The sequence below is a fragment of the Pollachius pollachius genome (assembly GCF_949987615.1).
Source record: "Pollachius pollachius genome assembly, chromosome: 20".
NCBI classification, from domain to species: Eukaryota; Metazoa; Chordata; class Actinopteri; order Gadiformes; family Gadidae; genus Pollachius; species Pollachius pollachius.
The window spans coordinates 12,606,766-12,622,342 of NC_136953.1; the positions used below are offsets into that span (position 1 = coordinate 12,606,766).

A 15,577-nucleotide genomic window follows, 5' to 3' on the forward strand; every position below is an offset into this window, starting at 1 on the left:
CCGCAACCACAACAGCCGCCGCAACAACAGCCGCCGCAACCACAACAGCCGCCGCAACAACAGCCGCCGCAACAACAACAGCCGCCGCAACAACAACAGCCGCCGCAACCACAACAGCCGCCGCAACCACAACAGCCGCCGCAACCACAACAGCCGCCGCAACAACAACAGCCGCCGCAACCACAACAGCCGCCGCAACCACAACAGCCGCCGCAACCACAACAGCCGCCGCAACCACAACAGCAGGAGCAACCACAACAGCCCCCGCAACAACAGCCGCCGCAACCACAACAGCCGCCGCAACAACAGCCGCCGCAACCACAACAGCCGCCGCAACCACAACAGCCCCCGCAACAACAGCCGCCGCAACCACAACAGCCGCCGCAACAACAGCCGCCGCAACCACAACAGCCGCCGCAACCACAACAGCCGCCGCAACCACAACAGCCGCCGCAACCACAACAGCCGCCGCAACAACAGCCGCCGCAACCACAACAGCCGCCGCAACAACAGCCGCCGCAACCACAACAGCCGCCGCAACAACAGCTGCCGCAACCACAACAGCCGCCGCAACCACAACAGCCGCCACAACAACAGCCGCCGCAACCACAACAGCCGCCGCAACCACAACAGCCGCCGCAACAACAGCCGCCGCAACCACAACAGCCGCCGCAACCACAACAGCCGCCGCAACCACAACAGCCGCCGCAACCACAACAGCCGCCGCAACCACAACAGCCGCCGCAACAACAGCCGCCGCAACCACAACAGCCCCCGCAACAACAACAGCCGCCGCAACAACAACAGCCGCCGCAACCACAACAGCCGCCGCAACAACAGCCGCCGCAACCACAACAGCCGCCGCAACAACAGCCGCCGCAACCACAACAGCCGCCGCAACAACAACAGCCGCCGCAACAACAACAGCCGCCGCAACCACAACAGCCGCCGCAACCACAACAGCCGCTGCAACCACAACAGCCGCCGCAACAACAGCCGCCGCAACCACAACAGCCGCCGCAACAACAGCCGCCGCAACCACAACAGCCGCCGCAACCACAACGGCCGCAACCGCAACAGCCGCCGCAACCACAACAGCAGCCGCAACCACAACAGCCGCCGCAACAACAGCCGCCGCAACCACAACAGCCGCCCCAACAACAGCCGCCGCAACCACAACAGCCGCCGCAACAACAGCCGCCGCAACCACAACAGCCGCCGCAACAACAGCCGCCGCAACCACAACAGCCGCCGCAACCACAACAGCCGCCGCAACCACAACAGCCCCCGCAACAACAACAGTTGCCGCAATAACAGCCGCCGCAACCACAACAGCCGCCGCAACAACAGCCGCCGCAACCACAACAGCCGCCGCAACAACAACAGCCGCCGCAACCACAACAGCCGCCGCAACCACAACAGCCGCCGCAACCACAACAGCCGCCGCAACCACAACAGCAGGAGCAACCACAACAGCCGCCGCAACCACAACAGCCGCCGCAGCAACAACAACAGCCGCCGCAACAACAGCCGCCGCAACCACAACAGCCGCCGCAACAACAGCCGCCGCAACCACAACAGCCCCCGCAACAACAACAGCCGCCGCAACAACAGCCGCCGCAACCACAACAGCCGCCGCCGCAACAACAGCCGCCGCAACCACAACAGCCCCCGCAACAACAGCTGCCGCAACCACAACAGCCGCCGCAACAACAACAGCCGCCACAACAACAACAGCCGCCGCAACCACAACAGCCGCCGCAACCACAACAGCCGCCGCAACCACAACAGCCGCCGCAACCACAACAGCCGCCGCAGCAACAACAGCCGCCGCAACAACAGCCGCCGCAACCACAACAGCCGCCGCAACCACAACAGCCGCCGCAACCACAACAGCCGCCGCAACAACAGCCGCCGCAACCACAACAGCCGCCGCAACCACAACAGCGGCCGCAACCACAACAGCCGCCGCAACCACAACAGCCCCCGCAACCACAACAGCCGCCGCAACCACAACAGCAGGAGCAACCACAACAGCCACCGCAACCACAACAGCCGCCGCAACCACAACAGCAGGAGCAACCACAACAGCCGCCACAACCACAACAGCCGCCGCAACCACAACAGCCGCCGCAACCACAACAGCCGCCGCAACAACAACAGCTGCCGCAACCACAACGGCCGCCGCAACCACAACCGCCGCCGCAACCGCCGCCGCAACCACAACAGCCGCCGCAACCACAACAGCTGCCGCAACCACAACAGCCACCGAAACCACAACAGCCGCCGCAACCACAACAGCAGGAGCAACCCCAACAGCCGCCGCAACCACAGCAGCCGCCGCAACCACAACGGCCGCAACCGCAACAGCCGCCGCAACCACAACAGCGGCCGCAACCACAACAGCCGCCGCAACCACAACAGCCGCCGCAACCACAACAGCCGCCGCAACAACAACAGCCGCCGCAACCACAACAGCAGGAGCAACAACAACAGCCGCCGCAACCACAACAGCCGCCGCAACCACAACAGCCGCCGCAACCACAACAGCAGCCGAAACCACAACAGCAGCCGTAACCACAGCAGCCGCAACCACAACAGCCGCTGCAACCACAACGGCCGCCGCAACCACAACGGCCGCCGCAACCACAACGGCCGCCACAACCACAACAGCCGCCGCAACCACAACAGCAGCCGCAACCACAGCAGCTGCAACCACAACAGCCCCCGCAACCACAACAGCAGGAGTAACAACCACAGCAGTAACCACAACAGCCGCCGCAACCACAACAGCGGCTGCAACCACAGCTGCCGCAACTACAACAGCCGCCGCAACCACAACGATTCCACCTGTACTGACCCCCAACAGTACCGTAGAAAGTCTATCGGTAAGTTTTTCACCTAAATAATACACTACAATCACAGAAATTGTATTATGTCATATAGCCTACATAATAATAAATTAGGAAAAATATAAAAATCAGACACATAATAATAATAATAATTACCCGCACTTATTAAATCCTTTTGCCCGCCATCATCAAATCACAGACGGCCATCTCCAACCAAGGCTGCAGCAGTTCCCAGCTCTGTGCCTCAGAGCCACAAAGCTGCGACCCATCGGTGCCTGATTCCTGTTTCTTTGTGGGTGCCAGGCGGACTGCCGGACAGAACTTTGAGTTTGGACTATCTGGACAGTCCGATGGCTACATAGGCTGCACGTTGTCACCGGACAATGCTTTGGTAATTAACCCTGACAATCGCACAGGCCAATTAAAATCGACCTACATCTGCAACATTGCTAATGTGCTGTCTGTTTGCTGGTTTTCATCACAGGGCGGAGGAGATACTACTTACGTTTGCGCCAACAACAATGGAAGGGTCCAATTCATCGGAACGATCTTGCGAAACGGTCAATTGATTAGACAAACTGTAAGTTTAAGTTCATTTGGCACCTGAAAGTTCCACTTAACCCTAACCTCTTAACAATCAATGGACGCGTCGATATCAAAACATTGACTGGCTTCGACTCTGCCTTTTTAGCTGAATGCAAACTCGGTGAGGGGACGCATCGACGGAAACAGAATCCAGTGTACGTTTGCAGCCACTATCCCTGATGCGACAGCCAGAATGACGGCGTCTACCTATTCGTTAGCTTTTGTCTCCGGAGCATTCAACCCAAGTAAGTCAATCAAGTAAAAGCCCAAGAAAGCTTCACACCAACCCCCCCCCCCCCCAACACACACACACACACACACACAGACACACACACAACAAACATCATATGATTACAGGATCTTCAATCGCTTATCCTTGACTGTACATGTTCTTAACCAGGCACTGGTGATCTGGGAGCTCCCGAGGCCAGAGTCCAGACAGAAATGGTGGAGCTGGGCAACCCCAACTCCAATAGCACCAACGTCCTCACCTCTGCCGGCAGCAGGCCAACCCACCAGGCACTGTCACAAGGTAGGCGGACTAGCAAGTCTCCATGCTAAACCGGTATCTGCATGCTAATCCATGAGCAAGGCTGCCCGCTTAATCACTGCCTAGGCCGTGCGCTAAAGTGCTAGCTAGTACGCTAGCACTTTAGCCGCTCCAGTACGCTGCAGGCTAGACTTCTAGCTAGACTGCCTACTTAACCTCTAGCTAGGCTGCACAGTTAACCTCTAGCTAGGATGCCCAGTTAACCTCTAGCTAGGCTGCCCAGTTTACATCTAGCCAGGCTACCCAGTTAACCTATAGCTAGGCTACCCAGTTTACCTCTAGCTAGGATGCCCAGTTAACCTCTAGCTAGGATGCCCAGTTAACCTCTAGCTAGGCAAATCAGTTAACCTATAGCTAGGCTGCCCACTAACCCACTAGCTGACGGCCCGCTTAACTGGTAGCAAGGCTATATCTGCTTCAGCGTTTATCTGCATATACTTTTTTTTTTTTTCTCATTTTAAAATTGCCACTAGTTGTTTGTTAATCGTAAAAGCAACGTTTAATGTGATTATGAAATAACTTAATCTCTTTCTCTCTATTTTCAGCTCTGCTCATCATCCTAGGGACCATGGGACTGACCTTGCTATAAAGCAGCTTTCAGAAGGTGTGAAAAAGTGACAAAAACCTACATTAGATATAATTAACTACATTAACTACAAAAATATGTACAATTCCCAAAATACTTTTCATCTTCAATTCATTAATGGAAGGATTTTGTTAATTAAAGGCTCATGAAGATGCCTGGAAATTAGCCTTAAAGAAGGAGCTCTTTTTTTTCCTAACAATTTTGTCCCTTTGTTTGCCTTGGGGTGAATCATGAGTTTTGTGTATATTTCCACGCATTCTCTTGTACCTGTCATGTATTTATTGTGTAAGTCTCAGACCAACAGGTTATCAGGCACTGAACCAATGTTTGTCCCCTCTCTCTTCGTTGAATGAAGCCACTGGATGGCAGAAACAAAGAATGTTAAATAAACTTGCGATTTGTGATTATCTAAGCACGAAGATGAAAGTGATTAAAGTGATCACTGCACCAGTTAATTCTGCTCACAGAATGAACATGCATTCCAACAGTGGTGGTATATAGTGGCGTCACTAGGCTGGTTTATTCGGGGCTAAAGCCCCAGACTTTATTTAATTAGCCCTGAATATAATTTTTGGGTAAAAAAATAATTATATATAATAATTAAATATAATTTAATTATAATTAATAATAATTAAATTTCTGAGCGCATAATATAATAACGTTTTGCCTATAATTTTACAACGTATAACATTTGTTCGCCACAAATGACTCTTAAAAGCAGTGCCAACATTCAAATATTTTTTAACCATTCAGCGAACAAAAGGCAACAGGCTGATTATCATTTAGGGGGCCACTCAATGACATGCAGAAGCGTCATCAACACGCCCACTGAAGTGGTGTGAGAAATACTGACTTTCTACTCCTCATTCACATATAGGGTAATTTACATTTCCTACGGAGAAAATACTACCTGAGGGGTAGTATTATTCAGATTTTCAGGGTACAAATGTCAGGATATATTGTTCACACATACCGCCCATCAGGAGAATATCAGGACTTACACGTGTGTCTGAAAGCAGCTAGTGTGTGAGCATTTGATTATCATAAAATTAGTCAATTTATTGTGACAGATTTGTATGAATAGTATTCTATTCATACAAATCAATTATTAAATATATTTTACTGTTATTCGGGGCTGAAAAGTGCATTGACATTTTAAAATGCAAGGCAACTACTATTGGTTAGTTGAAAATAATAATCAGCATTGAGATTAAACATCTCTTCCATTGTCTGGGCCAAGACAGGCAGCAGTAGCCTACAGCAGTGGTTCTTAAACTTTTTGTCTGGCGACCCCACAAAAAAGTATGGCGAGGTCTGACTTTCCCCAAACCCATTCTAAGTCCTTACTCAAAATACCCCCTCAAACGTTAACAACTAAATCAAGCAAAAAATAGTAAGCAAAGTAATTAGTTTTATTTATTCCATATGAACAAGAACCGAGAAAACCAAACAATCACGATTAAACAAGTGTAGGCTACCGCTATCAGATCAGAACGCTATGTGTGTGGCGCGCGCGCACACACAAGCACACGCACACACACACACACACACACACACACACACACGACTCACATCATCCTCCTCCAAAAAGTCGTGCAGCTCCGAAAACATCTCAAAATCCCCACTCTCCGCACGGACTGCCCAACGCTGCAGCTTTTTTATGAAAGCATTCACTTTGTCTGGTGGTATGATCTGTTTGTTAATGCACTTTGTTGCACCAACTAATATGTTTGTTTTGTTTGTCAACTTGATTCTGTTCTTGCCTACTTTGTAAAATAAAGCCTTTGGAGCAATATGGTTGAAAAATGTAATGCAAACTTGCTTTATCTCATTTCTGGTCATTACATTATGGTATGGCCTATATTGGATTATTTTACATGCTACTAGAGCAATCCGGTCTCTTCAATCCTCGAGGTCATGACCATTCAAAGTGATGCGTGGTATGCATCTACGCTCCACACAAGATAATTGGAAGGACGGGCGCATCATCTATCATCTAATGCACAATTGGACTCTAGCATAGGCTTGACGTCTGTTGACGCCACGCAAATATAAATAGGATCCATAATTATCTTTTATTCAGACACGTCAACAGAGCATCTGCACCAAATTAGTAATTTGGGATGGTGGTTAATGGTTAAGATTTTATAATTTCTCTTCAGCTTGTACTAAAGATATATCCGTCCTTCGGAGGAGACGTAAAACCGAGGTCCTGACTCAATGAAGGCATAAAAGATCCCAGGGCACTCATTAATGGTTTACTCATTAATCGGTAACAAGATCAGGCCTTCTTTTGCTCATAGCAGTAAGTAGTGAGGCAAAATGTGTCCATTGTGGAAACAAAGAAATGCCTCAACATATTTGCCTCAACAAACAAAGATAATTAACGGGCACTGTCACAAGGTAGCCACACAAGCTAGGTTTATGCTAAACTTCTAGCTGGGCTATCCAATATATATCACGAGTTAGATTGCCAACTAAACCTCTAGTTGTCTGATTATTTTAAAAGCTAGTTTCTAATATCATGGTTTCTCCCTCTCTTGTCTCCATTTTCAGCTCTGCTGATCATCATAGGAACCATGGGACTGGCCTTGCCATAACCTACATGTGAAAATTCAATCCATAGAATCCAGAATGTTTAATTTACTTATACTTATACTTATATACTTACCTATATTTTAAATACATTGCAACAAAATAACGTTAATTACATTGTTTGATGAGCAAAAGAATTTAATACAATGCAGAAAATACCTCCATTAGAAAACAATTTACAATTCATAAAAAACGTATGCTACCGTACTAATTAATTAATACTGAAGTACTTATGTACTTCAATAATGTCCTTTTGTTTGCCTTGAAGTGAGACATTAGTTTAGAGTATGTCTCCACCCATCCATCTGTTTGTGTATGTATTGTGTTCTTTTCTGACAAGGTTACTAGACACTGAATCAATTTTTGCAATGCTCTCTCTTTGTTGAATGATGGCACTGGATGGCAAAACCAATATTTTTTAATGATTATGCCTTCAGTTGGGATTTGAATGCTTAATAAACACGCAATTTGGGATTTCTAAGCAGTGTGAGTGTTCAAGTCATCATTCCATAAATTAATTCCGTTCAAAAAATGGACAGCAATTCAAACCATTGTGGTATCAGTTTTATAATGAAATTGTGACAACTAATATCAACTATTATCTTTTGTTTTGTTTATTTGTATAAGAAAAATAGCTTATACGAGTTAACTCAAATTCATCCAGCGTGAATGAATGAATATGCTTTCCCTTGTTTCAGGTAATTATATTGTCGTATATATCAGTGGAGATGTATTTATACCCGGAATCACGTCATGACTGGATGGGATTTGAGGGGCGATATCGAGTCCCTGTTTAATGAATACCATTTAATAAATGGCCATCATTAAAGATGCTGTCGTAGGCCTATTTTTTATTGGTATAGCTGTTTAAGATTTCAATTCAAGAAATATGATTTCACACGTTGTTCGGGGCAATATTTCCACTTATTTTGAAAAACTATTTGCTAAATAATCTTTTCAGTTGGAGGATTATTAGCAATCAGGATTGTGTCATAAAGCTGTGCTGTACTCAAAACAGGAAATAGCCATAGCACAATCCAAAACACCAGTGGAAACTAAATGGAAAAAGTGTGCAGTTCAAAACGTGACACAGCTTTTACTTCTTCGCCACCTGACAGTTTGTCATGTACGATCACTCAAAAACGCTTATTTCCCATAGATATTTGACCGAGGGGACCGGAGGCCTTGGCGGCAGGACTTATTCTTCTATGAGGTCTATGACCGTTGCTGCTTGTTGTGTGATTTGATTGGTTGATTCGTATCATATTGAGATGTTTAGTATTATTTGTTGCATCCCCTGCTCTAAACAATCTAGCCTCTCCCCAAAGTGGGAAGAATCCTTGAGAAGGAGCGCAGAAGAGGAATCCCTCCTTCCAGGGATTGTTGGGAGTTTGAGGGAGGAATCCTTGAAGAGGACCGCAGAATAGGAATTCCTCCTTTCAGGGAGCAAACCTTTTTTTCGTAGGATGTTAGGGGTAAGTACCACCTTTTTCGCCTCTGATGGTTAGAAGGGCTCAGCCTTAGATCGTGTTTTGATTAGTCCTGGCTGTTTTAGCTAACCCTAACCCTGACCCCTAACCCTAACCCTAACCCGTTAACCCTCAGCCCAACGCTGACCAATCGGAGGAGAGCCCTTTTAAGTTTAACCAGTCAGAGGCGAAAAGGCGGTACTTACCCCTACAATCCTACGAAAACACGGATTCGCTTCCAGGGATGGTCGGGAGATTGGCGTCTTTTAGGTTAGCAACTCACCTAATAGACAGGATACGAATGTATGGTCACGTGAGTACCGTCACACACCCATACACCCTGCCGGTACTCCATGGAGGACCCGGCCCAACTGCACTTTTCTTCCACGGAATGACTGTTAACGAAGAGCATTATATTTACTATCAATATTTAAGTACTTAATACAGTGAAATCAGTTCACAAGCGAATGGTTAAATCACTGGCTTTGCGAGACCATAAGTCTGAATAACATTCTGGATATGAGATACATGTTTCAGCTACTACCAAGGGCGTAGGAACCGGGGGGGACGGAGGGGACGTGTCCCCTCAAATATTGGAGACAGGCGCATTTGTCCCACCTAAAAATTATACCAGGGGGAGAAAAATATTTTTTATTTTGAAAGCACAACACAGCGTCTTGTCACCGCTTCTTATTCTAAAAAACTGGATGATTGAGCGTGCAATTAAAGAATTGATTTGATATTTATCAGTTCATTACTGCCATTCAAAATGTGTTTTCCTTTACATTTACAAATGTATCTTTTTAGTAGAATAAAATATATTTGTGATTTCTTTCAGTGTAGTTAATTTACGACATATTTCTGTATTTCAAACCATTATCGGATCTGTCAGGTTTCGTATAGGTGTCCCCTCCGATGTTAAACTCATTCATACCACATCCTCGTGACCACATCCTCAGAAAACAAATATAATATTTAAATTCAACAACAACTTCGTTTACAATAAAAAAAAAAGAAGTAATAAGCAGTATGATCATTTGTTGATCATAACCGATGAAATTATGTAATTATTCTTTATTTAATCCAATTATAATTACATAAACTCCGCCGCGGAGCATGCTGGGAAAGCATACGCCGCGACCATGGACCTATTAAAAGCCGCGACGCATAGCAGTCATTCTACAAGAAATTGCCAATAAGACGCTTTTACACAAAATACCACCTTTTACTTAACGTGTTACTTGGTGTTTGTCGGTAACTTTAATCATAATTTTTTAACCATAGCACCAAGTAATATTAACTAAACTAATGTATTGACTGCACAACCTGTGGAAAGTTAGTAAAATGTACCCCGCACAGATTTACACATCACGTTTTTTTTTTCTACGATGTGACCTTGCTTGATTTTACTTTACATTGCTACCTAAACACTTAACCGTGATTTGCATCTGTTCAAGGTGATTTCCAGCTTGACAGTTGTTACACTCCACACTGGACAGTAGATGGCGCAGCTGCACCGTAGTACCCCTTGCTTAGGCTGGGGCGACGTCAGATACACTTCATTATTTTCTGCTCGTAGTTTTGATTCTCGGTGTATAACGGTAGGTGAGAGTTGGAGCGTTTTTTAAGTGGTTTTATGGATTTTTCCTAACGTCATCATGGCTTGAGTTACGACGTTAAAGTAACTGATTTTAATTTGAGGTTTCAACTATTGGCTTTGTTCGTCTTTACACCGTTTGTGTAGGTCCCTTTCTGCGTTAATCCAAAAGTGAGAGAAGTGTCGGACCGTTACTGTCAAACGATTACTTAACGGCGTTTCAACTTTCCCATTTAGGATACCATTCGGGACACGGCTATTATCGAACCCGTTTCAATTTTAGATTGAATTTTAAATGTATCAAAAAGTGAACATCGTCATTTCAAATAGCATGATGTCCTACACTAAAGACTAACTAGTATCGAATGCATCATGGGATTTATTTTTTTGGAAATAGTAGGCCTACGACATATGGAGAGGACTGAAGAGTACAGTAGTAATGCTAAATCCTAAATCCACGTAAATATACCTTAAAGTGGGCAAATTCAGTACGCACCTATTGTATGTTGTACGTCCTGGCACTTACAAATAGTAGTTAGCATTGTGTAGCATCTTATCCTTGCTAACTTTGTTGTATACGGAAAGCGAATCTTCTTTTTTTCGTAGTTTGGTAGGGGCAAGTACCGCCTTTTTCTCCTCTGATTGGTTAGAAGGGCTCTCCTTTAGATCGTGTTTCGATTAGTCCTAGCTGTTTGGGGGAGTTTAGGGTTAGGTTTAACCATAATCCTAACCATTATCATAATCAATTGAAGGCGAATCACAGGCGAAAAAGGCGGTACTTGACTCGAACAAAAGATCATCATACAGGGAATGTGTTAACCTAGCAATTGTTAGTGCTTAGCATGAATATCTTTACTGTACCGACAGCAATATATTGTTTCTCTTACTTTTGAGAAATTCACTCATTGTAAGTCGCTTTGGGTAAAAGCGTTTGCTAAATGTAAATTTCATCTTTGTTTTGCCACATCTTGCATAATAAACGCTGTGGCAGTTTCAAACAAAGTCATTTCACGATTCTTAAGTAAAAAATTGACCAAAAAACATTACTACCCACGCAATAACTACATTAAATGCTGCTATCCCAAAATGGAGGGGGTCATTGCCATGTGAGGTCACTATGGGACAAAGATCGGTCCATCCATCATCACCACTGCACTGCCCTGCATTTGGCTTATCGATTTTTCAACATGTCCCCTTATCAGGTGATTTGGAGCACACAACCTGATGTCCACCACGTCGATACGGGACTTCTCGTTTCCTCGCCCCGAGACGCGGTTCTTCAAAGCTGGCCGACTCGTCTACAAATTCAGGATCAGAGCATGCAGCAGATACAGGCAAAAACAAGACCCTCACGTTACAATCATCTAAAGGAATGGCTGGCCGGAGCTTCACATATCCACACACAAAAGAGTCGTTCAACTCGTTTGAGATTTCCTTTTCTTTCAAAAGATTGCATCTTTTGACTTTTTTTTTTGCCTCAGACTGTTGTCGTTCTGTTTAACGCTCCTCCATGTTTGTATCTGTATTCGTCACAAATGTGTAGCGAATGTAAAGCAGGGTCAGAAGGACATAATATACTGCTGTAAAGTAAAATAACGATAGTAACGACGTCCACACGATATATATATCGTCATATCGCTCAGCTAGACATCACATAGTGATGTCGACTTCACATTCGTAGATGGTCAGTTATTTTTCTTAAGCTATTTATTGATTACATTTACAATGTATTTTCTTCCCTTTACACCTGTTCTTCCTGAGAGGATCGGCGTAATCTCCTACAACAAATGTTGTCTTTGACACCTTTTCTGTTTTGTTTTGTTTTTACCTTTTCAGCTCTTAAATGTTTTTATATATATCATGCGCTTAAATGTTTCCCATCTAATCGAAGATAAGCCATCCATTAAGTACTAATGGTTTGAGCAGTTGCCAAACAAACTATCGTCTAATCTATCTACCTACGATGGATGTGACATGAACTTGTCTGTGAAATACAGTAAGCCAACGTCCGTTGTAACGTCCAATGTACATTTCAGTAATGAGGAGGAAATGTCAGTCGGGCGCCTCATACAGCAGGAACTGGAGGTAAAGTCATTCAGTCATTCATTCACTACATCATAAATTAATGTGTTCAGCCATGTGAACACATTAGCCCATTCATTCCATTGTCAATTGATTCATGCATTTTGATGTATTCATTATTTTAAAGGGAGACGTCACACTTTGCTATTTGCTTTGCAAGCTAGTGCTGCTTCAAATCCATGTTGGTAAAAAATCACAACTCAGTTTCCGTTGAAAATATTGCGGGAATTTTGGGCCAAAGACGAGCGTTGGCCGAGCGTCACAGTTCACCTGAAATCCGTTCATTTGTTAATCTTTTGACGAGCGATCGCCCCGGTCGTCCTCGGTCATCCTCGCAACACTGACCCCATGACCTCATCCCTCCTAGGACATCATCAAGGTCACCCTGGAGAACCTGGAGGACCTCCTTCCCTTCTCCAGCATCCACTTCAACGTCTTCCCCCGTATCCTTCCCCCCGGATCCCTCCCTCCGGATTCCTCCCCTGAATCCCTCCCCCTATACCTCCCCCATATGGTTGCAGGAAACAGACCAATGAGTGGTGTGGTTAAGTCAACATAACCTATTAAAACAATACAGTAAGCTGATGAAAGTCAGGCTTTTAGGTTGTCAATAGGTTGTAGGATTCGTATTGAGTTGATTTTCAACAGAGTCACAAAGGGGCCCTCTCACCTCGTCATAGGTCTGTGTTCACTGATGGTAGGAGCTTTGACACTCGGTGTGGCCGCCAGACAAGAAGCAGTGGAAGAAGGCTCCCACGCTGACCTTCACCCACGGCGGGGACACCGTGTCCGCCTACCCGTATGTTGTCACCGTCCTGCTGGAGACAAACACACACAGTGGTGAGCTGAACGCGACACACACTCTCTACGCGCACTGTGCACCTACACTAAGCATGTTTGCATGGCTTCGTTGGGTCATGCTCCATACGCTGTCCGTTGTAGATTCACATTCACTCTTGTCACACATGCCGACAGATGGACTTAGTATATCAAATATTAATATTATATTTAATATGGTAATATAGTATATAATATGAGGAAGTATCCTCACCAATTGTTATGCTTTACTCTTTTAGGGTATCAAACCGAGAACGACTTTACACCTGTGAGTTGGTTGTTTTTTCCTCATTTAGACATGTCAACGTAGTAAATATATGCGGGCAAATGAAAGATATAGTATATCATCCATGATATACATTATGACGATTTATAACACATAAAGGAAGCACTAAACCTTGTGTGTGTGTGTGTGTGTGTGTGTGTGTGTGTGTGTGTGTGTGTGTGTGTGTGTGTGTGTGTGTGTGTGTGTGTGTGTGTGTGTGTGTGTGTGTGTGTGTGTGTGTGTGTGTGTGTGTGTGTGTGTGTGTGTGTTTTCTGTCAGTTCATGGCTTCCCTCTGCCAGGAGCCCCAGCCCAAGCGCAGTAAGACAGACACGCCACTAGAGGACAGCATTTTACAGAAATTACTGGAAGCAGAGGCCAGGGAACCATGTCACGTGATCCCGTGTCATGTGACCAGGTGAGTGGCGTTTGCGTGTAGGTCTTTTTGTGAATGAATAAAATAAATGAATTACGTAGTGATGTCAGAGTGCGTGAATCGTCTGTGAACGTTTAAAGTTCTTCTAAGGAGATTGTGGGATAACTATGGAAATATAAGTTTCCCGGTGTGTGTGACATGTCATTAAAATGTCACAAGATTCTTGTGAGTGGTCCTCCTTGTTCGACGCTCGAGGGACGGCGTGGGAAGTGTGTCATGTGTGGATACTGCGGGTTCTCCCCATGTTCTGTAACACGAGGGGCCCTGGGTGTTGTTGTGTAGTGGCTAGGCTGTTTGAGTCCCAGCTGAAAGGGGCTTTGTTCTGTCCCCTGTGTCCACCGCATGACCTGCAGTCACCCTTGAGCCGGATGCCCTCTCCCTCTTGCCCTGACCTGCTCAGAGATGACCTTAGTCTGAATTTACTGTGAGTTGCTTTCGATAAAAGCGCCCTAACTAGGAGGGAGAATCCTTCGGTATCTCACGATTCGGTTCCATCTACATTCATGTCACATTTGGATTCTTTACCGATTCTTGATTAATTTAGATTTTTTTATTCGGTACATAGGGGTGCTTATTTCAGGATCCACTCCAGTCCGCCGTGGGCTGAGGAAGGTGGTGTGACCAACGATGGCAGAGTCAAGTTTCTATAAGATGATGTATTTTTTTACATTCGTAAAAGTCGCATCAATCGATTGCAATAGCGTCAACACACCTTAACAAACCTAAGAAAAAATAAAAAATATATAAAGATTTTGTGAATGGATTCAGAACCATAGAAGATAAGAACCAGGACTCTTAAGTGAAGAGGTTATTCCCCTGCGCCTCCTGATTTAACCCTGACTGAGGGAACAGTAGACAGTAGTCGTTATATCACTGGGGTTTCCTGGCTGTCGGCAGTGATCCTCAGAGGCCATGCTCAGCTCCTTACACCCCCGGGGGGGATAGGATGAAGACCATGTATCGATCCACAACCTGTCCGCTCCCATTTACCTCACACACACTCCACTGATTCTACCTCTTATGAAAAAGGGGGGTTGGGAGGGGGGGGCGCTGACAGCCGGTTCAGTCTGGCAAGAGTGATAATTTAGAGTCACACGGGGTGGGTGAAGGCCCCCCAGGAGTCTGCACAGGCTCACTCCCACACACTGGCCTCTTTCTCTGCTCCCCCCTCGCAGGCGCACACAGGCAGCACACTTTTGGTAGTCAAGTGATTGCCCGCTCGACCTCTGACCTTAACAGCAGAGTTCAGCGTCCTCCCTACCTGTGCACTCGTGCACACAAGCTCAGGCCCGTGTTTCGCGTTGTAAGGTTCTCTGACATTGAACGCGATTGAACGTTGTGATTTTTTTAGCATCCATAGGATATTTTGATGACAGGCGGAGCATAAGCTTGTCTTCAGTAGGTTAAAGGTTAAGTCTTCACCAGCGCGAGGATTATAGCAATATTCGCATAAAATATTTGCATCGCGGCTGATGGGTTTTAAGGTGCGGGTAAACGTTATTGTTCATCAGGCGTGAAGTGACGGATGCCTTGGGAAAAGGCATTCAGACTTCACGAACAGAAACCCAACCTGCGTTCGCAGCAGAGGGGAACGTGTGGGGAACGAGTGTTTTAGGGAAAAATTGCAAAATCATAGGATTTTACCGCTTGATTGCTGCGTCGATAATCATACAAGACAAATGGTTTTGGTTTCGGGTTCACTGGCTCTTCGATGAAGCCCTCTGT

General features: G+C 45.9%; 1 protein-coding gene across 1 annotated transcript in view; it reads left to right on the forward strand.

The window, feature by feature from the left end:
* Window positions 1-11,458: 11,458 nt before the first annotated feature.
* Window positions 11,459-15,577, forward strand: part of majin (membrane anchored junction protein) — a gene marked incomplete at both ends in the record, with an annotated part of 6,006 nt that continues 1,887 nt past the window's right edge. The window contains 6 exons of the mRNA XM_079757829.1: window positions 11,459-11,568; window positions 12,271-12,319; window positions 12,684-12,759; window positions 13,046-13,156; window positions 13,393-13,421; window positions 13,698-13,834. Coding sequence (XP_079613955.1) covers window positions 11,459-11,568; window positions 12,271-12,319; window positions 12,684-12,759; window positions 13,046-13,156; window positions 13,393-13,421; window positions 13,698-13,834 — 512 coding nt within the window. The remainder of the gene's footprint in view (window positions 11,569-12,270; window positions 12,320-12,683; window positions 12,760-13,045; window positions 13,157-13,392; window positions 13,422-13,697; window positions 13,835-15,577) is intronic.